The sequence below is a fragment of the Scyliorhinus torazame genome, chromosome 3, assembly GCF_047496885.1.
Source record: "Scyliorhinus torazame isolate Kashiwa2021f chromosome 3, sScyTor2.1, whole genome shotgun sequence".
NCBI lineage: Eukaryota > Metazoa > Chordata > Chondrichthyes > Carcharhiniformes > Scyliorhinidae > Scyliorhinus > Scyliorhinus torazame.
This window is the reverse complement of record NC_092709.1, coordinates 291237627-291264950: the sequence shown is the minus strand read 5'-3', so window position 1 is coordinate 291264950 and position 27324 is coordinate 291237627. Positions and strand designations below refer to the sequence as shown.

At 50.8% G+C, this 27324-nt stretch overlaps 1 protein-coding gene across 4 annotated transcripts in view; it reads left to right on the top strand.

The window, feature by feature from the left end:
• Nucleotides 1-14466, top strand: part of poli (polymerase (DNA directed) iota) — a 104332-nt gene extending 89866 nt beyond the window's left edge. For 3 of the 4 annotated variants that reach the window (XM_072497408.1, XM_072497407.1, XM_072497405.1), the window contains 3 exons: nt 1356-1447; nt 4269-4414; nt 12497-14466. In XM_072497408.1, coding sequence (XP_072353509.1) covers nt 1356-1447; nt 4269-4414; nt 12497-13539 — 1281 coding nt within the window. In that variant the 3' untranslated portion in view covers nt 13540-14466. The remainder of the gene's footprint in view (nt 1-1355; nt 1448-4268; nt 4415-12496) is intronic. The other variant, XM_072497406.1, reaches the window with a different exon arrangement.
• The last annotated feature ends 12858 nt before the right edge of the window (nt 14467-27324 follow it).

The following is a 27324-nucleotide window of genomic DNA, read 5'->3' as shown; positions in this document are numbered from 1 at the left end:
TGACCAGTGAGGTCCACTCATCCACTCATCTCCTATTACCAACACCACCCCACCACTTGCTCCCACCCTCTGCCATGCTGAAGTTCAGTCTGTCAATCAGTCTTTTTGTTTGCCAATCATTTGTCACCAGGTGTGTCCCGGTGGGTCAAGTCTCACGGAGGTTGGCAACCCTTCAGTGGCCTTGCCCAAAAGGTCATAGTTCATTTGTGAACAGCCGAGTTCCCAGCAAGTTCTGCCGAGTCCCGCCGGCGTGTTTCCCGTCTGGTTCCACCCAGCGGGAGAGCTCGACATCGCGGCTGCGGGGGCCGTCCTGGTGGGTGGCGGGGGGATCAGACTCCAGGGGGGGGGGCCTCCACGATGGCCAGGCCCGCGATTGGGAGCAACCGATCGGCATGCGCGTGCATTCCGGGGGGGGGCCTATCTTCTTCCGTGCCAGGCCACTGTAGGGCTCTGCCATGTTGCGCGGGGGCCGGCCCGAAAACAGCCACCGCGCGCATGCGCGGACCCATGGCCGGAAGTACTGGGGCCTGTATCAGCAACCGGAGCTGCATGAAGAACTGCAGCGCCGTGCTGGCCCCCTGTGGGTTGCAGAATCACTGGGCCAAGAGGCCTGTTGACGCCGGAGTGAAACACTCACGATTTTATAGAATCCCAGCCCCTGTCCACCATCTACAAGGACAAGTCAGGAGTGCAATAGATTACTTTCCACTTGCCTGGATGAGCGTAGCTCCAACAACACTCAAGAAGCTCAACACCATCCAGGACAAAGCAGCCCGCTAGATTGCTTCCACAAACATTCAAACCCTCCACCACCGATGAACAGTGGCAGCCATGTGTACCATCTACAAGATGAACTGCAGTAACTCACCAAAGTTCCTTAGGCAGCACCTTCCAAACCCATGACCGCTACCATCTAGAAGGACAAGAGCAGCAGATACCTGGGGACCCCACCACCTGGAGGTTCTCCTCCAAGTTACTCACTACCCCAGCTTGGAAATATATCACCGTTCCTTCACTGTCGCTGGGGCAACATCCTGGAACTCCCTCCCTAATAGCACTGTGGGTGTACTTACACATCAAAGTCTGCAGCGATTCAAGAAATCAACTCATTACCACCTTCTGAAGGGTCACTAGGGACGGAGAATAAATGCTGGCCTAACCAACGATGCCCACATCCCGTAAACGAATTAAGAAAATTAAAACTACATTCCTGATCTGCGTGGCCCTGTGTGATACATTACATTTACATACTGAGGTATCGGGGGATTTCATGCTAACTTTTTTTCCTGAAGTCCAGCATTAGTTGCTTGCACAGATTTAAAACATTTTGCTATCTGCCTATACTTTTTCCTCAGTCCCTCAGTGATGAAGACTCCTTCAGGAGGTGCTCCTCGTTGGCTGAAATTAGAATGAAAATTGAAGATCTGTTGATCAGTCTTCTAATCAGGTCGGTGAACCATTTCCAGGTGACCTAAAAAGTGTTTTCAGATGTTGACATTTGTATCATGACATTATACCATGTTTATAGAAAGAGGACATTTTTTTTTACAAAAGTGGCTGCCTGTATATCAGTTTGCATTAAAATAAAATAATCTTGGCAGTACGGTGGCACAGTGGTTAGTGCTACTGCCTCACGGCGCCGAGGTCCCAGGTTCAATCCCGGCTCTGGGTCACTGTCCGTGTGGAGTTTGCACATTCTCCCCGTGTTTGTGTGGGTTTCACCCCCACAACCCAAAGATGTGCAGGGTAGGTGGATTGGCCACAATAAATTGCCCCTTAATTGGAAAAAATGAATTGGGTACTCTAAATTTAATAAAAAATAAAGTAATCTTCAGAATCCAGGCCACGATGACATTTGATATTCCAGTGCCAACTGTGCGACGCAGGGCACTGAGACATACTGGTACCACACAGTAAGTGCTACACACAGAGACATGGAGCGGTGTGCCCACCATTGATGGGCCAGCTGAAGTCAGCCAACTCACTTTAAACTGGAGGTCAAATCATAATTGTGCGCTGATATCTCTTAAATAGCCCAGGCTGCAGCAATGGCGGCATTTGGCTCTGCCAGCTTCGCCTTTCCTCTTCTCGATGGTCTTGACTCTGCACCTGAACGCAAATCCGAGTTCACAAGGACTATCCAAACTATCGGTCCATGAAAACCGACCACACCCAGGAAAGTTTGCTTTTTTTATAGTGCCTTTTGATATAGAACACTGAACACAGAATTTACAGTGCAGCTTAACATAGATTCATAGAGGTTTACAGCACATAAGGAGGCCATTCAGCTCATCATGAGCATGCTGGTCAACAAAGATCTGACTACACAAATGCCATTTTCCAGAGCTTGGCATTGGAGGTTACAGCAGCGCAAGTGAATGTCTAAACACCTCTCAAATGTTATGAGAGTTTCTGACTCAACCACCAGTTCAGGCAGTGAGTTCCAGACTCCCACCACTTTCTGGGTAAAAAAGTTTCTTCTCCACTTCCCTCTTACCGTAAATCTAAGCCCCCTGGTTATTGACCCCTCTACTAATTATTATATTTTATTATTATAGAATCCCTCCAGGAGGCCATTGGATCGAGTCTGCACCGACCCTCTGAAAGATCACCCTACCTAAGCCCACTCTCCTGCCCTATCACTGTAACCCAACCTGACCTGCACATCTCTGAACACTAAGGGCAATTTATCATGGCCAATCCACCTAACCTGCACATCTTTGGACTGTGTAAGGAAACCGGAGCACCCAGAGAAATCCACAGTCGCCCAAGTTCAGCATTGAACCTGGGTCCGTGGCGTTGTGAGGCAGCAGTGCTAACCACTGTGCCACCGTGCCGCCCTAATGCAAAATGTGCTTTCTTATCAACTCTATCTATGCCCCTCATAATCTTATACATCTCTAGCAGGTCCCCTCTCAACCGTTGCTGCTCCAAGGAAAACAGCCCCAGCCTAACCAATCTTTCCTCATAGCTCAGACCTCCAATCCTGGCAGCATCCTGGTAAATCTCCTCTGCATCCTCCCCAGTTCAAGCACATCCTTCCTATAATGTGGCGACCAGAACTGCATGTAGTTCTTCAGTTGTGACCTAACCAGCATTTTATACAGTTCCAGCACAACCTCCCTGCTTTTGTATTTCGACTAATGAAGACAAATGTCCCATATGCCACCTTTAACCACCTGCTCTGTCACCTGGGATCTGTGGATATGCTCTCCAAGATCCCTCTGATCGTCAGTACTTTCCAGGATTCTACCATTCATAGTATAATCCTTTGCCTTGTTAGCTCTCCCCAAGTGCATTACCTCATTTGCCACTGCTCTGCCCACCTGACCAGTCCATTGACTTCCTCTTGATAAAAGCAAATTACTGCGGATGCTGGAATCTGAAACCAAAGAGAAAATGCTGGAAAATCTCGGATCTGGCAGACAGAGAAAAGAGCTAATGTTTCGAGTCCAGATGACCGTTTGTCAAAGCATTGAATTGACATCCTCTTGCATGACAATGGCTATCCTCCTCAATATTTACTACCCTGCCAATTTTTGTGTCATCTGCAAACTTCTTGGTTACACTTGCTGTAGCAAGGGCTCCAGCACCGAGCTCTACGGGACCCCACTGGAAACAGACTTCCAGTCACAGAAATATCCCTCGGCCATCACCCTCTGCTTCCTGCCTCAAAGCCAATTTTGGATCCAGCTTGTTGCATGGGCCCTTACTTTCTTGACCAGTCTGCCATGAGGGGCCTGACCAAAAGCCTTGCTAAAGACCAGATAGACCACATCAAATGAGTTATCCTTATCAATATCTATGGTTACGTCCTCAAAACAGTTGATTTAAGCTTGTCAAACGCGACCTTCCCTCAACAGATCCATGCTGACTATCCTTGATTAATGTGTGTCTATCCAAGTGCAGATATATTCTGTCGAAGATATCTGTCTCTTGAATTGAGTTCTATCCTGGGCTAAGACTGACCCTGACACTGGCTGCTTAAAATGCTACGTGTGGCATTTCCCATCATTAACATCCCTCACCATATGGGATATAAAATTTTACAAAACAATTCAAAAAGTGTTTGTAAAATGAAAACGTTACGCGCTGTCTATTCCGGTGGCTGTGCAGCGTAGACTTTGCAAAGCTCCTCCAAGTTGTTTTATAGCAACTGAGCAAACGGGAGGCCTCTTAAGTACAATGATGTGACCTTCAATATTTTATAAAACTGTGCAGTTCTGTGCTTCAGTGAACAAAGTATATTTGCCTCGGGGACATTGCAGATGTTGTTGTAGGTTGCAGAAAGATGGACGTGTACCACGGACCATACGATTAACAGTTAGGCGATCTTCAGCTTCCAACAAGTGGTTCAACCGGGAGAGTCGGCAATGTCCTGTTCCAAATCAACTAATGCAGAAACTTAATACAGGTGATGCTCATGTCATTAAATCCTTTAATACAATTCATGTGATTTTAAATATTGAAAATAGTCACAGCATTCTGATATTTACCTCCTAAAGCATTGGGAATCTTACAGTGTACTCATATTTACCTCAAGGGCAAAGGACGCTTTCACTCATATTGCTCTTAAATTAAACCCAGACAGTGAAAGATGTGTCGCTGACCCCACCAACAATCTACGCACTGGTTCATAATTCATTTCCCCAACCGTATTCAATTACTATGGATGTCCCTGATGTCCTTCACCAGTGCGGTTTTTCACCCTTTGAGTAAAGAACTTATCCCCAAAGTAGTAGATTTCCTGTTGCTTTTCCCAGGGAAGGTCAGAAAATGTGAAATTATTTTGGCATGCATCACTGTTGTGGTTATGTAGGTATCCAGCTTCTGTGGAGAAAGAGCACCATCACGTGGTAAAAATGTGGAGCTGCAGGCCTGATTGTGTGTCAATAAGGGAAATGGCCAAATGGGAACCGCATGTCGTACATGGCAATTTATTGTATTACTGGCTGATCTAGTACAGAGGGAACAGAATGCAGTATTCTGGACAAGCAGGATGGAGGTATAACTAGACCTAGGCAGTAGGGGGAACGGGTGGGTGGGGTGATAAGGAAGGAGAGAAGGGAGAAGGAGAGACAGGGAGAATATCAAGTGAAGGGTGATGCACGATCAATTAAACTCAAAGCCGAGGTTGTAACATAACTGAAGGCTTTAATAGACTAGATCTGTTCCCCAGCAGCTTCGGTACAGAATGAGGGCTGCTGGGATGGCACAGGTTCTTATACCCGCCTGTCAGGGCGGAGCTACATACCAAATGGTAAACTCCTAGGTTTACCCAATGGTCTACAGCCTCTCGGGTACTGCAATACCTGAAAATACCACATTCACCCCCTGTTAAAAAAGAGTCCGGCGGGGGTGGTGGCAAGTGCTTACAATTGCATTCAACATGGTATGATCAGATATGGAGGTACCATATCTTCACCATAACCATATAATGGTTCAGGTGCGCGTGGGGTTCCAGCGGGCGCCAGGTCCCGGAGTGAGACTGTATCTTGCCGGCCGTCAGGGAATGCCACGTAGGCGTACTGGGGGTTAGCGTGCAGCAGGTGGACCCTCTCGACCAACTGGTCCGACTTGTGCGCCTGCACGTGCTTCCGAAGCAGGATGGGTCCGGGTGTCGCTAGCCAGGTTGGGACAGAGGTCCCGGAGGAGGACTTCCTGGGGAAAACGAGGAGACGTTCATGAGGTGTCTGATTGGTAGTTGTACAGAGCAGCGACCGGATGGCGTGGAGGGCCTCCGGGAGGACTTCTTGCCAGCGGGAGACTGGGTGATTCCTGGACCGTAGGGCCAGTAGAACAGTCTTCCAGACCGTTCCATTCTCCCTCTCTACCTGCCTGTTTCCCCGGCGGTTGTAACTGGTCGTCCTGCTTGAGGCGATGCCCTTGCTGAGCAGGAATCGACGCAGTTCGTCGCTCATAAAGGAGGACCCCCTATCACTGTGTATGTACGCGGGAAAATCGAACAGTTTAAAGATACCCTGGACGACCTTGATGACGGTATTTGCGGTCATGTCGGGGCAGGGGATGGCGAATGGGAACCGGGAGTACTCATCAATCACGTTCCGGAAATACGTGTTGCGGTCAGTGGAGGGGAGGGGGCCTTTGAAGTCCATGCTAAGGCGTTCAAAGGGACGGGAAGCCTTTATCAGGTGTGCCCTCTCTGGCCGGTAGAAGTGCGGTTTGCACTCTGCGCAGATTTGGCAGTCCCTGGTGACTGTCCTGACCTCCTTGATGGAGTAGGGCAGGTTGCGGGTCTTAATGAAGTGAAAAAAACGAGTGACCCCCGGGTGGCAGAGGTCCTTGTGGAGGGCTCGGAGGCGGTCCACTTGTGCGGTGGCACACGTGCTGCGGGACAGGGCATCGGGAGGCTCGCTTAGCTTCCCAGGACGGTACAAGATCTCGTGGTTGTAGGTGGAGAGTTCTATCCCCCACCATAAGATCTTGTCATTCTTTATCTTGCCCCGCTGTGCATTATCAAACATGAACGCCACCGACCGTTGGTCAGTGAGGACAGTGAATCTCCTGCCGGCCAGGTAATGCCTCCAGTGTCGCACAACTTCTACTATGGCTTGCGACTCTTTTTCGACCGAGGAATGGCGTATTTCTGAAGCATGGAGGGTACAGGAGAAGAAGGCCACAGGTCTGCCCGCTTGGTTGAGGGTAGCGGCCAGAGCTACGTCGGACACATCGCTCTCAACCTGGAAAGGGAGGGACTCGTCGATGGCGCGCATCGTGGCCTTTGCAATGTCTGCTTTGATGCGGCAGAAGGCCTAGCGGGCCTCTGTCGACAGGGGGAAGGTTGTGGACTGGATTAGGGGTCGGGCTTTGTCTGCGTAGTTGGGGACCCACTGCGCGTAATAGCTGAAAAAACCGAGGCAGCGCTTCAGGGCCTTGGGGCAGTGAAGGAGGGGGAATTCCATAAGGGAGCGCATGCGTTCAGGGTCGGGGCCTATAACTCCATTTCGCACGACGTAGCCGAGGATGGCTAGGCGGTCGGTGCTAAATACGCATTTGTCCTTATTATACGTTCAGTTAAGGATTTTTGCGGTCTGGAGAAATTTCCGCAGGTTGGTGTCGTGGTCCTGCTGGTCATGGCCGCAGATGGTGACATTATCCAGATACGAGAATGTTGTGCGTAAGCCGTATCGGTCAACCATTCGGTCCATCTCGCGTTGGAAGACCGAGATCCCATTAGTGACACCTAAGGGAACCCTTAAAAATTGGTAGAGCCGCTCATCTGCTTCGAATGCAGTGTACTTGGGGTCACTAGTGCGGAGGGGTAGCTGATGGTAAGCGGACTTGAGATCCACCGTGGAGAAGACCTTGTATTGCGCGATCCTGTTCACTTGGTCGGATATGCGGGGGAGAGGGTACGCATCCAGCTGCGTAAACCTGTTGATGGTCAGACTGTCGTCAATGACCATCCTATGTTTCTCCCCGGACTTCACCACCACTACTTGAGCTCTCCAGGGACTGTTACTGGCTTCAATGACCCCTTCCCTCAGTAGCCTTTGGACCTCTGACCTGATGAAGGTCCGGTCCTGGGCACTGTACCGTCTGCTCCTGGTGGCGACAGGTTTGCAATCCGGGGTGAGGTTCGCAAACAGGGAAGGCGGGTCGACCTTATGGGTCGCGAGGCCGCAGACAGTAAGGGGAGGTGTAGGGCCACCGAATTTAAAGGTCAGGCTTTGCAAGTTACATTGGAAGTTTAACCCCAGGAGTGTAGCCGCGCAGAGGTGCGGCAGGACATAAAGACGGAAATTGTTGAATCTCCTGCCTTGGACAGTGAGGTCTGCTAGGCAGAACCCCTTTATCTCCACCGAGTGTGACCCGGAGGCCAGGGAGATTCTTTGGTTTACACGGTGGGTAACAAGTGAACAGCGCCTTACCGTGTTGGGGTGTATAAAGCTCTCCGTGCTCCCAGAGTCGATCAGGCAAAACGTCTCATGGCCATTGATGAACACCGTCGTCGTTGCAGTTGCGAGTGTCCGAGGTCGATTTTGGTCCAGCGTCACCGAGGCCAGATGGAGCAGTTGCGGGTTGTGATCGGGCAGCGTGTAGTCGGCCGTGCTGGGGGCCTGGGACCCCATCCAAGATGGCGTCTCCCATGGATCGCACATGGTGGTTGGGGATGGACAAAATGGCGGCGCCCATCCGTCCAGCGTGGTGTCCGAGGGGCAAGATGGCCACGCCCGTGGGTCGGCGTGGCCCTAGGATAGGGGGGTGGTGGTGAGTGCTGGCCACCTGGGGCCCGAGGGGAAGATTGCCGTGGCGGTCCGGAGTCCCTGGAGACCGCGGCCACGGCTCGTGCTTGGCAGACCCCCAAAAAATGGCCCTTCTTGCCGCACCCTTTGCAGGTACAGGTGCGGGCCGGGCAGCGCGTGCGGGGATGCTTCGCCTGCCTGCAGAAGAAACAGCGGGGCCCGTTGGAGTTAGCGGGCCGTCTTACAGTGCAGGCCTGAGGGGACACGGGGAAGGTCAGTGGGGCTGCCGCTGCGGGATGCCACGCAGCCCAGGGGGCCGGCGCGCATAGGACGGCGCGTTTCTGGAGGCAACATCCATGGACCCTGCCAGGGCCCGTGCCTCTCTCAGTCCCAGGGTGTCCTTTTCTAAGAGTCTTTGGCGGATCTCTGAGGAGCTCATACCTGCTACGAAGGCATCCCAGATTAGAAGTTCCGTGTGCTCGCTGCCCAAAACTTGCAGGCAGCCACAGTTTCTGCCCAGCACCAGTAACGCACGGTAGAAGTCCTCCAGCGATTCCCCGGGGCTTTGCCGTCTAGTTGCGAGCAGGTGACGTGCGTAGACCTGGTTTACAGGGCGTATATAATGTCCTTTAACAGTTCGATCGCAGCATCGTAGTCCTCCGCCTCCTCGATGAGGGTGAAGATTCCAGGGCTTACTCTCGAGTGCAGGAGATGCAGTTTCTGTTCTCCTGAGGGGGTGCCTCCGGCCGTCTCGAGGTAGCCTTTAAAACACCCCAGCCAGTGCTTAAATATCGCCGCCGAGTTCTCCGCGTGGGGGCTGAGTTGTAGACACTCCAGCTTGATTCAGAGATCCATTCTTTCAGCTTAAGAGTAGCCTATTAAATTGATGCACGATCAATTAAACTCAAAGACGAGGTTGTAACATAACTGAAGGCTTTAATAGACGAGGGGCACGATTCTCCACTCCCACGCCGGTTTGGAGAATTGCCTGGGCCGCCGAAATTTCCGGGGACGCGGTCCGACGTCCTCCCGCGATTCTCCCAAGCGGCGGGAACAGGCCGGTCGAGTTTCGCGGGCCGCAGGCCGGAGAATCGCCGGAGACACCCAAAATGGCGATTCTCCGGCACCCCTGCGATTCTGAGGCCCGGATGGGCCGAGCGGCCAGGCCAAAACGGCGGGTTCCCTCGGCGCCATCCACACCTGGTCGCTACAGTCGTGGGCGGTGCGTGAACGCTGGGGGGGCAGCCTGTGGGGGGGCGAGGGGGGATCCTGCACCGGGCTTCACCTGGAATGTGGGGTGGCCCGCGATCGGTGCCCACCGATCGTCGGGCCGTCCTCTCTGAAGGAGGATCTCCTTCCTTCCGCGACCCCGCAAGATCCGTCCCCCTTCTTCTTGCGGGGCATATTTGGACAGGACGGCAACCACGCATGCGCGGGTTACGTCCGTTATGCGGCGCCGGCCGCGGCATCTATTCGGCGCCGCTTTTACGCGGGCGACAAGGCCTGGCGCGGGTAGATGACGTGGCCCCGATACTGGCCCATTGTCAGGGCCTGAATCGGTCGGGACCGGGGCCGCTCCGCGCCGTCGTGAACCTCGCTGGCGTTCACGACGGCACGGCCACTTCGGCGTGGGGGTGGAGAATCACGCCCCCGATCTGTTCCCCAGCAGCTTTGGTACAGAATGAGGGCTGCTGGGACGGCACCGATTCTTATACCCCGCCTGTCAGGGCGGAGCTACATACCAAACAGCCAATGGTAAACTCCTAGGTTTACCCAATGGTCTACAGCCTCTCGGGTACTGCAATACCTGATAATACCACAAAGGGGTAAAAGGGGGCAAAGGCAGAGAAGATAAATGAGTGGGGGGTGGGGGGAATTGGTGTTTACAGTTGCATCTCTGTGGAGTGGGAGGTTATCAGTGAAGTGTTCTGTCGGCATTCCCAACCTGAACGTTTTTGGTTCGGTTCTTCCAGGCCTTATTTTTATCTCCGTGCAGGAGAAGGGCGGGTGAGGGGTTATCTACCTTTCCAGGCAGACTCTGTTTTTGCTCTGTGTGAAGATGATGGGTTTGTGGCAATCATTCGATTGCCCACTCCAGGTGTCCTGGTTTCTCCCAGTAAAGAGAGGGGGAGGAAGAATCTTTCCTTTTCCTCCTAACCCAGATTTCACTCCCAGTGAGGGGAGCGAGAATGACCTTCACTCCTCATCCCCTGATTTTACGGTCAGTAGTGGAGGGAGTGTTAGGCTATTGTAGAATGGTCTCCTTCCGCATCGTAACCATTCAGCCAGTCCTGCCTGTGCTGGCTTTCGGAAGGAACATCTCACCTTGTGACTTCAGACCCACAGCAATGTGGTAGACTCTTAACTGTCCCCTCAAGGGCAATTAGGGATGGACAATAAGTGCTGGCACAGCCAGCGATGCCCATGGCCCATGAATGAATTAAAAAATAATTCCCGCTTTCTCCCCAATGCCCAGCACATTCTACCTTTTCAGTTAATAATCCAATTCCCCCTTGACAGCTTCGATTGAAATTCTCAAGGACAGGTGGAGGGTTGGTTGCCAATTTAGGGCAGGCTGCAGTTTGAACCCCACGAATAATAATAATCTTTATTATTGTCACAAGTAGGCTTCCATTAACACTGCAATGAAGTTACTGTGGAAATCCCCTAGTCGCCACACTCCGGCACCTGTTCGGGTACACAGAGGGAGAATTCATAGATAGAATCATAGAATTTACAGTGCAGAAGGAGGCCATTCAACCCATCGAGTCTGCACCGGCCCTTGTAAAGAGCACCCTACTTAAGCCCACATCTCCACCCTCTCTCCGTAACCCAGTAAACCCACCTAACCTTTTTTTTGGACACTAAGGGCAATTTATCATGGCCAATCCACCTAACGTGCTCTCGGCCTCAGCTCCACTCAGCCTCACCCCGGCCCTGGGTCACTGTCCATGTGGAGTTTGCACATTCTCCTCCTGTCTGCATGGGTCTCACCCCCACAACCCAAAGATGTGAAGGATAGGTGGATTGGCAATGCTAAATTGCCCCTTAATTGGAAAAAAATAATTGGGTGCTCTAAGTTTATTTTAAAAATATTAATTGGGTGGTATTCAAATGAGAATTTGAGCCTGACTTGGCAATTTGGTTGCAATTTTAGGTGCATTTTTGACTCTAAATGTGGTGCTGTGGCCATGGAAGAAACCTCAGGCTGAGATACCCTTGTCTGCTAACTTTGTTCTCTTCATTGTGTACCTTTGTCTCACATTTCCTTTCACTTATTAAGCAACTTTACTTTTGTCAATATTAAATTTAATTTGCCATTTGCTTGTCGGACTCCATATCAAATCTAAATGTTTTCCCACATTATTAATGGTATCCTGTGTTCCTTTTTAACAAGCTTATAATTGACTTTCCATGCATTGATTTTTTTTTCAAAGTAAAATTTCATCACAACTTGGTGTTTAATTAAACTCTGCCTCCTAATTGTTCTCTTCTGAAAGTGCTGACGCCGCTGCACCACAGTTTTCTGGTTGCTGCAGTGCAAATAACTATTCACACATGCACCCAGACAGTTATGTCTGCAGGCTGCTTGGTTCTGAGGAACATTACCTGCAAGCTCCTTCCTGTCCTCATTTAGCACCTCCTCACACCCATGTTTCAACAGGCATCAGTGTCAGGAACTCAAATGATTTAGGCGTGGTTGTGATTCTGCTGTGGTAGAACAGCCCTCCAGTGTTCACTATCAAGGCTGCATATGAATAATGGCCACAGATATAGGTGGAACAATACCCAAGGATAGAGTCAACGCCTTCAGTGGCAGATTGGAGAAAACCTGTGAGAGATATAAAGAAAATCACACAATCGTTACAGCACAGAAGGAGGCCTTTGGCCCATCGTGTCGGCACTGTTTCCCTGAGTGAACAATTCACCGATTACCCGCAGTCTTCCATAATCCTGCATGTCCTTCCTTTTCAGATAACAGTCTATGTGATAAAAACAGTCTAAATGATAACGATAGATATGAGAAAAGATGAATTGAAATATGATAACTCTTGTGGTACTATGATCAATGATCTTTTGTTTGCAAGAAGCAGTCAGTCGGGGTTGAACAATGAAGAGGTGAATTAATTGGATGTTCTAGAGTTTTAATTCATTCATTTTGAAGACCAGGAGGTATTTATCCAGAAATTCCCCACAGAAGTAGCCTGGTGGTGGGACAGATGGCCTTTGTCTTTCCCATTTTTAAGTGCTGTCTTCCTAAATATATATACTTCACTTTTATTCACTAGGTCCCCGTGATGCTGTGACTCCACTGGTCGACATCCTGATGAAGCTGTTTCAAAAGATGGTGGACACAAGATTTCAGTTCTATGTCAGCCTTCTGAACGTGTGTTTTGCTAATCTTATTCAGCCCACATTGTCTTCCCCCATCAGGGGATCGATTGGATTCTATTTAACCCAGAAATCCCCAGGAAAATTGGACATGAGCCCCAATGGGAAAGTACGGCGACAACTTCTCAGAGAGCGCAGAGGGTCTGACGATGCTGATTTAGAAGGAGATACGGCAGATCCCTCGCGAGGCAAGGGGAATGGCGGAGCATCTGTATCGGGAATGTCAGACCAGGTAGCTCGTGTTAAACCGAGCCTGTCATTCCCAAACTCTCACCTACCACCTGGGATTGACCTTGATGTATTTAAAGAACTCCCAGCTAACATCCAGAAGGAAATTATTGCAGGTGTTAACCCTTCACTAGATCAGCTGAAATGTAATATTAGCCAAGCGAGGTCAGTTGAGAAAACACCCTGCAAAGGCACCTTTATGTTCAGATCACTAACAGAAGATCAGAGGAAACATCTGCTGCCACTGGACACTGACTGTGACCCTCCCATTTCCAGTTCAGATACCCGCCATGTATACTTTCACAGCAGTACGCCAGATAGTCCTGAGGCCCAGCCACAGCAGCGTGCTTTCAATGACAAAGCAGCCTCCCTCCAAGAGCACCAACCTGTGTGTGAAACCTCGCAATCTGGCAGTATGGATGTTGAGAGGCCCATAGTTCAGAGCTCAGTGGCAATCCCCTCCGGTACGGATCCTGAGAGGTCCACGGCTCAGAGCTCAGCGCCCATCCCCTCCAATGTGGATCCAAAGGTCTTTTCAGAATTGCCTGCTGAGCTTCAGAATGAACTGCTGACAGACTGGAAGCAGCAGAGGGCGAGACCGAAGATAAAGGTTGCTAAACAAACCAGCAAAGTAAGATCCAACACGGGAGCAAGACACCCCAAAAAGGCTACCAAGTCCAACAGTATTCTGAAGTATTTTAACAAGAGTTAAAACTCACGTGTTGTTGTAATTTGATGTGTGATACCATCAAGAGGATTGACTTCAAATCAAAATGTAAGATGCAGAAATGACAGCATTGATGCTGGAAATTCAGACAAACCGCAAAGCTACTGATGCGGTGAAAGAGAATTTCCATTATCAGTGTAGCAGTGAGTATTCTTCTTAACTTCGAAGTTAAAAGAGTAAAGAGATTTTTTTTCCCCCTTTGTGATACCTGATCCTGGAATACTTGATATGTGCCAGAAGTGGTCCAAGCCACATGAGCATTTTCTTTCAATTTTTTGTGTGTGTGTGATTATTTTCTCCCCTTTCCACCTTCATCTCACCTTCTCACGCACTGCATTCCAGCAGAGAGAACAGGGCCCCAAGTATTAACAATGCTCCTCTTGATCTGGGGAAACCGCTACCAGATATCTAGGGATGTTCCCCTAATAACGGAAAGAAACACATGCCTGTCCACATTGTGCAAATAATACCCAGTTGAAGAATGGGATTCTTGCAGCCTGAAGGTAGGTGACTCCTCAAAGCAGTAATATGAAATACTGAAGAAAGAGGTTGTTGTCTCATCAAGTTCAGTACATTCATTTTAAAAAGAAAATTGCTTCAATGTACACTTGGCAGTATTAATACATAAATGTGGAACAGCATGACTGAAAGCAATGTTCTTGAAAGCAATGTTCCTAGGCAAGTGTTACTTAACTTAAGCATTGAACTTTGGTGATGTTTTTCAGAAAACAAAATGTTTGATCTGTACCAGAGCATGTGGTTTGTGTTCGTGTTGCTTCACATTGCTTTGCAGTTGCTGTATCTGGAACTCTGCAAAAAGATGTGTTACAGTTTTATGATAAGCAAATTTACAGCACTTTTTTAAAAAATGACTGACTAAATTGTTGCCTTAATAAAAAATGTCAACATGGATGAGCATGTAAAGTGAAGGATTTTACCATTTCACAGAATTGCAATAATGATGGGCGGCACGGTAGCATAGTGGTTAGCACAGTTGCTTCACAGCTCCAGGGCCCCAAGTTCGATTTCCGGCTTGGATCACTGTCTGTGCAGACTCTGCACGTTTTCCCCGTTTCTGCGTGGGTTTGCTCCAAATACTCCGGTTTCCTCCCACAATCCAAAGATGTGTAGGTTAGGTGGATTGGCCACGATCAATTGCCCCTTAGTGTCCAAAAAAGTTAGGTGGGGTTACTGGGTTACGGGGACAGGGTTGCTCTTTCCAAGGATTGGCGCAGACTCGATGGGCCGAATGGCCTCCTTCTGCACTGGTGCGGTGGTGTCTGGAAACTTCGGGGGTTGAAGGCCAAGTGGGCACTAATGGAGGATAACCCTCCTCCATTGGTAGCGAGGTGAGGGGTTCTCTTTTGTGTGGTGGTGGAGGAAGAGGGGAAAGCCCCGATTACAGCCTGAGGGGGTGGGCAGAGGGAAGAAGAGTGCACTCCGATATTTCTGTAGTGGAGAGAGTCACCCTGAAGCTTGAGGTGGTGGTCCTCATTGGATTGGATTGGATTTGTTTATTGTCACATGTATCGATGTACAGTGAAAAGTATTTTTCTGCGAGCAGCTCAAACAGATAATTTATTACATGAAAAGAAAAGAAATTAAAAAGAAAATACAAAATAGGACACCACAAAGTAAATACGTAGACACCAGCATCTGGTGAAGCATACACAAATGTAGTATTAATCAGGTCAGTCCATAAGAGGGTCGTTTAGGAGTCTGGTAACAGCGGTGAAGAAGCTGTTTTTGAGTCTGTTTGTGTGTGTTCTCAGACTTTTGTATCTCCTGCCCGATGGAAGAAGTTGGAAGAGTGAGTAAGCCGGGTGGGAGGGATCTTTGATTATGCTGCCCGCTTTCCCCAGGCAGCGGGAGGTGTAGATAGAGCATCTCGACCACAAAGACTACTACTTCAGACTCCTATTCATTGACTACAGCTCCGCCTTCAACACCATAATCCCAGCCAAGCTCATATCAAAACTCCAAAACCTAGGACTTGGCTCCTCCCTCTGCAATTGGATCCTCGATTTCCTGACCCATAAACCACAATGAGGATAAACAACAACACCTCCACGATAGTCCTCAATACAGGGGCCTCGCAAGGCTGTGTACTTAGCCCCCCACTACTATACTCCCTATACACACCTGACTATGGCAAATTTGGCTCCAACTCCAACTGTTGATGACAGGACCGTAGTGGGTCAGGTCTAAAACAACGATGAGTCAGAGTATAGGTGGGAGATAGAGAGCCTAGTGGCGGCGTGGTGTAACGACAACAATCTCTCCCTAAACGTCAGCAAAACTAAAGAGCTGGTCATTGACTTCAGGAAGCAAAGTATCGTACACACCCTTGTCAGCATTAATGGTGCCGAGGTGGAGATGGTTGACAGCTTCAAATTCCTAGGTGTGCACATCACCAACAATCTGTCCTGGTCCACCCACGTTGAAGCTACAACCAAGGAAGTACAACAGCGCCTAGACTTCCTCAGGAAACTAAGGAAATTCGGCATGTCCACATTGACTGTCACCAATTTTTACAGATGCACCACAGAAAGTATCCTATCTGGCTGCATCACAGCTTGGTATGGCAACTGCTCAGCCCAAGACCATAAGAAACTACAGAGAGTCGTGAACACAGCCCAGTGCATCACACGAACCCACCTCCCATCCACTGACTCTGTCTACACACCCCGCTGCCTTGGGAAAGCGGGCAGCATAATCAAAGACCCTCCCACCCGGGTTATTCTCTCTTCCAACCTCTTCCATCAGGCAGGAGATACAAAAGCCTGAGAACCCGCACTAACAGATTCAAAAAAGCTTCTTCCCCGCTGTCACCAGACTCCTTAATAACCCTTTTGTGGACTGAACTCTTCAAACATCTTCTCTACTGAGTAGTACTGTACTCCTGTATGCTTCACCCGATGCCTGTGTAGATGTATTTACATTGTGTATTTATCCTATGTCCTATGTTTTCTTCATGTATGGAATGATCTGTCTGGACTGTACTCAGAACAATACCACTGTACCTCGGTACACGTGACAATAAAACAAATGCAAATCCAAAGAAAGCAAGGTAAAGAGGTGGAGAGGTGTAGCGGGGGAGTTACAGAGCTTGGAGCCTAGTCAGCTGTAGGCGCGGCAACCAATGGTGGAACAGTTATAATTGGGAATGCATAAGACGCCTAAATTAGAGAAGCGCAGGTATCTTGGAGGAGCCCCTAAACTAAAGTATTTATTATTCACAGATGAGATGAAGGCATCCATGGTAAGGCCAGCATTTATTGGCCATTCCCAACTGCCCTTGAGAAGGTGGCAGTGAGCTGCCTTCTTGAACTGCTGCAGTAACGGGCTGTTAGGATGGGAGTTCCAGGATTTTAACACAGCAACATTGAAGGAAAGGCGATATAGTCAGGACGGTGTGTGACTTGGAGGAGAACTTGTCGATGGTGGTATTCCCATGTGCCTGCTACCCTTGTCCTAGATGGTACATGTTGCGGGTTCGGAAGGTGCTGTTGAAGGAATTTTAATTGTTAAATTAATTTGAAATATAAATCAAATAGAAGTAGAATTATTTTTCAAATTAACTTTTAAGAAGTAATCCAACAGGAGAAGAATATTTACAAAAAATATCAAGGTAGCACAGAGCAAAGGGACTCAGTGAAGAAATGTGCTCCACAGTGCTACCAGGTGACTAGAGCCAGCAGCTGCAGCAGTCACAGAACACCTCAACAGTGTCACACTTGCAAATCCTACTTTAAGAGCATCATCTACATGTAGTACAGGAAAATGAGTTACCTAAGGCTCTGACACGACATGCCCATTCTAGTTTCTAATGAGCGTTTCCGGGTTGTTCGCAGAAACTTTACAAACCAGCTGTGCCTAATGGGTTACATGACAATGTGATCACGTCCTGTGTTAACCTCAACCAACCTGATTCAGTCAAACAGATGCAGCTACAGAGGAGGCCTCTCCTGTGAACCCTCTATTATAACAAAAAGAATGGTTGCGGAAGCAAAAGAAAATCCAATTAATTAAACAATATTTGTCACTGGAATCAATTGAGATCGGCGGGGGGGGGGGGGGGGGGGGTGATTTTTACTGTCCTCACTGGGCAGAAGTTGACTGGATAAACAGTTAAAACAAAGCAGCTCCATTTCCTGCTTCCTCCCTGATTCATTTTAAAACTACTGGTCTTAGGATGGCGGTTCATGTTAAATGCCAATTGAGGGTTCCACTAATTCGAGGACCCCTGTGACACTTTAACAGGGGCCTGGGCTGAGGAAGCTGTCCAGCCTTTCCTACCAGGCTTGAAACAGATGAGGAAAAATCAAGAGGCTCTCTCAGGAAACCAAAACATTTATTTTACAGGCCAAAAAAAAGGAGGAGTCACTCTCGCCGCCTCCCCCCCCCCCCCCCCCTCCCCCCCTCTCCCAGCCACCACCTTCCCCAAAGAACACAAGAATTAGGAACCCCCCACTAGGTCGGAGAATCGCCGGGAGCTGGCGTGAATCCCGCCCCCGCCGGTTGCCGAATTCTCCGGCACAGGATATTCGGCGGGGGCGGGAATCACGCCGCGCCGGTTGGCGGGCCCCCCCCCGGCGATTCTCCGGCCCGGATGGGCCAATGTCCCGCTGCTGGAATGCCTGTCCCGCCGGCGTGGATTAAACCACCTCTCTTACCGGCGGGACAAGGCGGTGCGGGTGGGCTCCGGGGTCCTGGTGGGGGGGCGTGGGGCGATCTGGCCCCGGGGGGTGCCCCCACGGTGGCCTGGCCTGCGATCGGGACCCACCGATCCGCAGGCGGGCCTGTGCCGTGGGGGGCACTCTTCTCCTTCCGCCTCCGCCACAGTCTCCACCATGGCAGAGGCGGAAGAGACCCCCTCCACTGTGCATGCGCGAGGATGCTGTGAGCTGCCGCTGACGCTCCCGCACATGCGCCGCCCGGCAAAGTCAGTTTCGCGCCAGCTGGCGGGGCGGAAATCAGTCCGGCGCGGGCCCGGCCCTTCAAGGTTACGGCTCGGCCGTTCAAGATGCGGAGGATTCCGCACCTTTGGGGCGGCGCGATGCCGGACTGATTCGCGCCGTTTTTGGCGCCGGTCGGCGGACATCGCGCCGATTGCGGAGAATTCCGCCCAAGAAGAAGGCCATTCAGCCCCTCGAGCCAGCACTGTCATTCAATAAGATCATGGCTGAACCTATGGTGGCCTCAACTCATAATCTTTGACTTCCATGTCGATAAAGAATCTGTATAACTCCGCCTTGAATATATTTGATGACCCAGTTCCCGCCGGTGCCTGGGGAAGATAGTTCCGAAGGTTAACATCCCTCTGAAATAAAATATTTCTCCTCATCTTGGACTTAAATGGGAGACACCTAATTTTGAAGTTGTATCCCCTAGGTTTAGACTCCGTCACAAAGGAAAACATCCTCCTGGCTTCCACGCTGTCAAGTCCCCTCAGAATCTTTGCTGTTTCAGTAAGATCACACTGGTTCTTCTAAACTCCAATGGGTATAGGCCCAACCTGCTCAACCTTTCTTCGTCAACTACCTCCCTCATCTCAAGAATTGAGTGGGCCTCCTCTGAACGAGTTGCTTCTGATGCAATTATATTCTCCTCGTGTCTGACCTGGAAGCTGGTGGCTATGGGGAAAAGCTGCCCATTTATCCCTGCAGCTCGGAGAGCCCACACATTTATACTCCGCCTACTGGGCGGAGCCAGCAGGCAGGGATCTACCCCAGTACCTGTAGTATAGGGGCATTACCGTAATCCCCCTCGTATGCGGTATATACAATACGACAGTGGTGACTACCACATTCACCGCCTATTAAAAAACAGTCCAGCGGGGGTGGTGAAAAACTATTTACATTCAGGTGTTTAACATTTTAAGGAAAAGTTTACAAATTCAGATGATCGGGCGTTGCGAGCGCCGCAGTTCTGGTGGCGATTTTGGCGTTGGTTCGGTCATCGGTGACTCCGGGAGCATGTCGACCTCATCTTCATCCCCGGGTGGGACAAGGGGAGGACAGATCATCCTGGAGCGGGGGCTGTGGTGGGGTGCGCTGGGGGGAGGGAGGGTGGCGCCGGGGCAGGGGTGGGGGGGGGGACCCAGCTGGTGCCAGGTTCCTGAGGGAGACTGTGTCTTGGTGGCCGTCGGGGTATGCTACGTAGGCTTACTGCGGGTCCGCGTGAAGTAGCTGTACCCTCTCAACCAACGGGTCCGCCTTGTGTAGCCGCACGTGCTTGCGGAGGAGGACGGGTCCAGGAGCTGCCAGCCACATTGGGAGCGAAACCCCGGAGGTGGACTTCCTGGGGAAGGCAAAGAGACGTTCATGGGGGGTTTCGTTGGTCGCGGTGCACAGGAGCGACCGAATGGAGTGAAGGGCGTCGGGGAGGACCTCCTGCCAGCGGGAGGCCGGGAGATTTCTGGACCGTAGGGCCAGCTGGACGGCCTTCCAGACTGTCCCATTCTCCCGATCCACCTGCCCGTTTCCCCGGAGGTTGTAGCTGGTCGTCCTGCTCGAGACAATGCCCCTGTTGACCTGGTACTGGCGCAGCTCATCGCTCATAAATGAGGAACCCCAGTCGCTGTGGAAGAAGGCGGGGAAACCGAACAGAGCGAAGATGGTGTTGAGGGCTTTGATATCGGGGCATGGGACGGCGAAGGGGAATCTGGAATATTCGTCGACCACATTAAGAAAGTACATGTTTCGGTCGGTGGAGGGGAGGTGCCCTTTGAAGTCCTGAGGTACGTTCTGAGGCGTACTGAGGCGTTCAAAGGGGCGGGAGGCCTTCACCAGGCGCGCACGGTCTGGCCGGTAGAAGTGCGGTTTACACTCCACGCAGACCTGGCAGCCTCTGGTGATAGCCCTGACTTCCTCAATGGAGTAGGGCAGATTGCGGGCCTTTTTGAAGGGATAAAAGCGGGTGACCCCTGGGTGACTGAGATCGTCGTGCAGGGTCCGGAGTCGGTCCACTTGTGCGCTGGCATAGGTACCTCGGGATAGGGCATCGGGGGGGCTCGTTGAGCTTACCGGGGCGATACAAAATCTCGTAACTGTAGGTGGAGAGCTCGATCCTCCACCTCAAGGTCTTATCATTTTTGATCTTACCCCGCTGTGTGTTGTTGAACATGAAGGCAACCAACTGTTGGTCAGTGAGGAGAGTGAATCTCCTGCCGGCCAGGTAATGCCTCCAGTGCCGCACAGCTTCAACGATAGCTTGGGCCTCCTTTTCCACGGAGGAGTGCCGAATTTCGGAGGCATGGAGGGTGCAGGAAAAGAATGCTGTGGGCCTGCCTGCCTGGTTGAGGGTGGCGGCTAGAGCGACGTCTGATGCATCGCTCTCGACTTGGAAGGGGAGCGTCTCGGCCTTGGCGATGTCGGCCTTGATGCGGTTGAAGGCCTGGTGAGCCTTGGTCGTCAGGGGGAAAACGGTGGAGTGAATTAGTGGGCGGGCCATATCCACATAGTTAGGGACCCACTGGCCGTAGTACGAGAAGAAGCCCAGGCATCGTTTGAGGGCCTTGGGCCAGTGGGGAAGGGGGAGTTCCATGAGGGGGCGCATGTGATCGGGGTCGGGCCCTAGCACTCCATTCTGGACCACATAACCGAGGATGGTCAATCAGTTCTTGCTGAACACGCACTTCTCCTTGTTGTAGGTCAGGTTGAGGAGTTTAGCGGTGTGGAGGAATTTGGAAAGGGTAGCGTCGTGGTTCTGCTGGTCGTGGCCGCAGATGGTGACGTTATCCAGGTATGGGAAGGTGGCCCGCAGTCCGTACCGGTCAACCATTCAGTCCATCTCCCGTTGGAAGACCGAGACCCCGTTAGTGATGTCAAAGGGAACCTAAGGAAGTGGTAAAGGGGGCCGTCCACTTCAAACGCGGTGTACGGACGGTCCGCCTTGCGAATGGGGAGCTGGTGGTAGGCAGATTTCAGGTCCGCTGTCGAGAAGACCCGGTACTGTGCAATCTGATTGACGACATCAGATATGCGTGGGAGGGGGTACGTATCGAGCTGCGTGTACCGATTGATGGTCTGACTGTAGTCAACAACCATCCTGTTTTTCTTCCCAGTTTTCACAACTACCACTTGGGCTCTCCAGGGGCTGTTGCTGGCCTCGATGATACCTTCCCGTAGCAGCCGCTAGAACTCAGACCTGATGAAGGTCCTGTCCTGGGCTCTGTACCGTCTGCTCCTGGTGGCGACGGGTTTGCAATCCGGGGTGAGGTTTGCAAACAGAGAAGGCGGGTCAACCTTAAGGGTCGTGGGACCGCAGACAGTAAGGGGTGGTAGGGGCCCGCCGAATTTCAGGGTTAGGCTCTGGAGGTTGCACTGGAAGTCCAGGCCGAGTAGCAAGGCATCGCAGAGATTGGGGAGGACGTAGAGCCGGAAGCCGTTGAACTCTACGCCCTGGATGGTGAGGGTGGCGGTGCAGTACCCCCGGATCGCCACGGAGTGAGATCCGGAGGCCAGGGAGATTTTCTGGTTAATGGGGTGTACCGTGAGGGAGCAGCGCCTTACTGTATTGGGGTGGATGAAGCTCTCAGTGCTCCCGGAGTCCAGAAGGCAGGATATCTTGTGCCCGTCGACCTTCACTGTCGTCGACGCGGTCGCGAGGTTGTGCGGTCGGGACTGGTCGATCGTGATGGAGGCGAGACGCAGCTGGTCGGCGGCGGTTGCAGGCGATGAGCAGCCCGATGAGGTGGCCGACGAGCAGGGGTCCTGTGGCGGGGAAGATGGCAGCACCCACGGGCCGCACGTGTTGTGAGGCGAGCAAGATGGCGGCGCCCACGGGCCACACGTGGTCTGAGGCGAGGAAGATGGCGGTGCCCACGGGTCGCACGTGGGGGGTGCAGGGACAATAGCGGCGAGTGAGCGAGCCTGGCACACAGCAGCGAAATGTAATTTCTTCCCACAGGCTTTGCAGAGCACGCTCCGCGCCGGGCAGCGCTGCCAGGGGTGTTTTGTCTGTCCGCAGAAGTAGCACTTGGGTCCCCCGGGGTTGGTTGGCTGCCGCGCGGTGCTGGCCTGGGGTTGGCTGGGGGCAGTCGCTGATGGGGTCCACGATGGGGTGTTCGCTGGCGGGGTCCACGATGCCCTGGAGGGGTGGGCCGTGCGGGCGGGGGCATATGCCTGTACATTGCATGAGGTGACTGTGAGCGAGAGCGCTAGTTTCTTAGTCGCCGCGAGGTCAAGGGTAGCCCCTTCTAAGACGCGCTGGCGGATGTAGGCCGACCCTATGCCTGTAACGAACGCGTCTCTAACTAGCAGGTCAGAATGTTCAACGGCCGAAACGGCCTGGCAATCGCAGTCTCTCACCAGGGCGAGCAGGGCACGCCAGAAATCTTCCACAGACTCCACAGAAATCTTCCACAGAGTTGATGCCGTGTGGACAGGAGGTTTCTGGCGTAGATTTTGTTGGTCTGCTGAGTGTAGTTCTCCTTCAGTAGCGCCAAGGCCTCAGCATAGGTCGGTGCGTCCCGGATGAGGGGAAAGATATCGGAGCTCAGCCGCGTGTAAAGGATCTGGAGCTTCTGTCCCTCTGAGGGTGGTTCTGTCGCAGATCCGATGTATGCTTCAAAGCAAGCTCGCCAATGTGCGAAGGCTGACTTGGCGTTGTCTGTTTGAGGATGCGATCAGGCTTGATGCGGAGATCCATCATTGTAAAATCTCGGCGTAATAAATTGATGCACTATCATTTACGATGAGTCGAGAGAGTAATCGAGGCTTTATTACGCAGAGATGTGGAGCCTCCCGCAGCTGCTGCCGAAATGGCTGCAGCTCGGAGAGTCCACACATTTATACTCCGCCTACAGGCAGGAATCTACCCCCGTACCTGTAGTACAGGGGCCTTACCGTAATACCCCTCGTATGCGGTATATACAATACAACAGTGGTGACTACCACAAGCCACTCTGCAACTTCTTCCCACCCATTCCAAATAAGAGTAGAACAGTCGGTATAAAATGCCCCAGGCCTGAAATTTAGGCCGGGGAATGAGTTTGCCTCCCCCTTGCCTGATTGAAATCTTCTCTGAGTTCAACTTAAAAGTCCCAGAGGAGTGCTAAAGTGATTGACGTCACTACAAGGACATATTGCATTTTTGGTTTGCTGCTACACTTACTTCCCCGATAATTTCCCACTTAAAAGAAAATCAAAAGGAAAAGCAACCATCCAAGCACACAAAGCCTAAGTGTCAGAAGCTTTGAGCTGAAAACAGTGAAGAGGAAACTATTTTTTGCCAAAAGCACAGAGTTACATAAGGAATTGTCCCTTTGATCTGCTGGGGAAAAACTGGAAGTTAAAAGCAGCTCATTACATGTGATGTGATGCTAAAGAAATAGTTTGACAGCGACACTATCACAAGAACGAACTTAAAAGGACAGTGAGAACCTAGGGCTAGAAGATGTAACAGGCGCTGCTGAGTTAAGTTACATTAAAACTTAAAATGGAAAGTGGCAGAAGTGCAGAACAAGGTCATAATGAGCTTCCGACAGTATCACTTTTCGGACACAGTCCCTTTGTTTGCAGTTTTTTTTGTAGCTCTAGCGTAGATTTAATATTCACCCGTGTGCTTTTTGTTTATGCTGGGCTTTCATCATCTGATAGATTAACTCCAATTTGTTGAATCAGCTGCTGTATTTGCAGTGCATGCTGCATTAAAATCTATCAAGCCAACAGCAAAATGCCTTTTAGTTTCAATATAAAAGTGTGAGTGCAGTGAATGTCATGGCAATTGAAGGAGTAACTACATAAAATTGCATTGGATATACAGCTTAGAAACAGACCATTCAGCACAATCAGTCCGTGCCAGCGTTTATGCTCGATTTGAGCTTCCATTCGTCCATTCTCACCTAAATCTGTCAGCATATTCCATTCCCTCCTCCCTCACTTGCCTCTCGAACTTCCTTTTGAATGCATCCATACCATTTGCCTCAACTGTTCCCTGTGGTATTGAGTTCTGCGTTTTCACCACTCCCCTGGGTAAAGACATTTCTTCTGAATTCCTGCTTGATTTCTCGGTAACTATCTTACAGCGGTGGCCTCGGGGGTCTGTTCCTCCCCAAATTGGAAACAACAGCCTGGATATTTTCAGGGCGGTTTATGGTAAGCCGGGGCACGGAGCTTTGCATGGGAAATCCGGAAGTCCAGTTTTCCCTCCGTCTGTTTTAACTCTTTTGTTCTTGCATAAAAGATAACCCCATTGACAGGCGGGGAGGACTCCAGCACAGGTAGCCAATGGTTTGAGGGAGGGTGGTCTCCAAACCTGAGGGTAATGGGGATGGGGGGGGTGGAGGGTCCCATTTCCCATTCCAAGACAACGTCCAATCTCTCTTTCATGGGATGTGGGTGTCACTGGCAAGGCCAACATTTGCTGCTCATCCCTAATTCCCCTTTCAGAGCACGGGTAACTGAGTCAACCACATCGCTATGGGTCTGGAATAACATGCAGGCCAGGTCAGACTGGGTAAGGATGGCAGATTTCCTTCCCTGAAGGAGCATTACTGAATCAGACGGGTTTTACAATAATTGATGATAGTTTCATTGTCACTGAGACTTGCTTTTATATTGCAGATCTATTCGCTGGATTTAAATTCCACGAGCTGCCGTAAGAGATGTACCCAAGTTCCCAGAGCATTAGGCTGAGCGTCTGGATGACCAGTTCAGTGACATTACCACCAGACCACTCTCTCCCCATGAATACTTGGATTTCAACTCTGACCCAGGGGAGCGATAGTGAGAGCAATCCTTAACCTTGTTGGGGTTGGTGGGGGAGGGGGCTTGGACCTAGAATTCTTTCTTGGGGTGGTTGATTTTGATTTGATTTGATTTATTATTAACACATGTATTAGCATACAGTGAAAAGTATTGTTTCTTGCATGTTATACAGACACATACCGTACATAGGGAAGGAAGGAATGACTGCAGAATGTAATGTTACAGTCATAGCTAGGGTGTAGAGAACAGATCAACTTAATACGAGGTAGGTCCATTCAAAAGTCTGATGGTAGTAGGGAAGAAGCTGTTCTTGAATCAGTTGGTACGTGACCTCAAACTTTTGTATCTTTTTCCTGACGGAAGAAGGTGGAAGAGGGTACGTTCGGGGTGCGTGGGGCCCTTAATTATGCTGGTTGCCTTTCCAAGGCAGCGGGAATTATAGACCGAGTCAATGGATGGGAGGCTGGTTTGCGTGATGAACTGGGCTACATTCACAACCTTTTATAGTTTCCTGTGGTTTTGGGCAGAGCAGGCTCCATACCAAGCTGTGATACAACCAGCAAGAATACTTTCTATGGTGCATCTGTAAAAGTTGGTTAGAGTCGTAGCTGACATGCCAAATTTCCTTAGTCTGCTGAGAACGTAGAGTCGTTGGTGGGCTTTCTTAACTATAGTGTCGGCATGGGGGGACCAGGACAGGTTGTTGGTGATCTGGACACCTAGAAACTTGAAGCTCTCGACCCATTCTACTTCATTCCCATTGATGTTGACAGGGGCATGTTCTCCACTACGCTTCCTGAAGTCGGTGACAATCTCCTTCGTTTTGTTGACATTGAAGGAGAGATTATTGTCGTCGCACCAGTTCACCAGATTCTCTATCTCATTCCTGTACTCTGTCTCGTCATTGTTTGAGATCTGGACACACTACAGTGGTGTCATCAGCAACTTTGAAAATCGAGTTGGAGGGAAATTTGGCCACACAGTCATAGGTGTACAAGGAGTGTAGTAGGGGGCTGAGGACACAGCATTGTGGGGCACCGGTGTTGAGGATGACTGTGGAAGCGGTGTTGTTGCCTCTCGTTACCAATTGTGGCCTGTGGGTTAGGAAGTTCAGGATCCAGTCGCAGAGGGAGGAGCCGAGGCCCAGGCCACGAAGTTTGGAGATGAGTTTGGTAGGAATAATGGTGTTGTAGTCAATAAATAGAAGTCTGACATAGCTGTCTTTGTTATCTAGGTGTTCCAGGGTTGAGTGCAGGGCCAGGGAGATGGCGTCTGCTATGGACCTGTTGCAGCGGTAGGCGAACTATAGTGGATCAAGGCAATCCGGGAGGCTAGAGTTGATTCATGCCATGACTAACCTTTCGAAGCACTTCATAATGATGGATGTCAGAGCCTCTGGACGATAGTCATTGAGGCTCGCTGCTTGGCTTTTCTTTGGTACAGGGATGATGGTCGTCTTCTTGAAGCAGATAGGGACCTCAGATTGTTGTAAAGAGGGGTTGACGATGTCTGCGAATACCCCCTCCAGCTGAGCCGCGCAAGACCTGAGTGCTCGTCTGGGTAGCCCATCCGGGCCAGTGGATTTCCGTGGATTGATCTTCGAGAAGTCTGCTCTGCGTCTGCAATGGTGACCTCAGATGCAAGTTCATCAGAGTGGAGTGGGGTGGAGGGCGTGTTCTCCCTGAACTCTTGCTCAAAGGGTGAATAGAAAGCATTGAGCTCATCAAGGACATAGAACATAGAACATACAGTGCAGAAGGAGGCCATTCAGCCCATCGAGTCTCCACCAACCCACTTAAGCCCTCACTTCCACCCTATCCCCGTGACCCAATAACCTCTCTTAATCTTTTTGGTCACTAAGGGCAATTTATCATGGCCAATCCACCTAACCTGCATGCCTTTGGACTGTGGGAGGAAACTGGAGCACCCGGAGGAAACCCACGCAGACACGGGGAGAACGTGCAACCTCCGCACAGACAGTGACCCAGCGGGGAATCTAACCTGAGACCCTGGTGTTGTGAAGCCACAGTGCTATCCACTTGTGCTACCGTGCTAC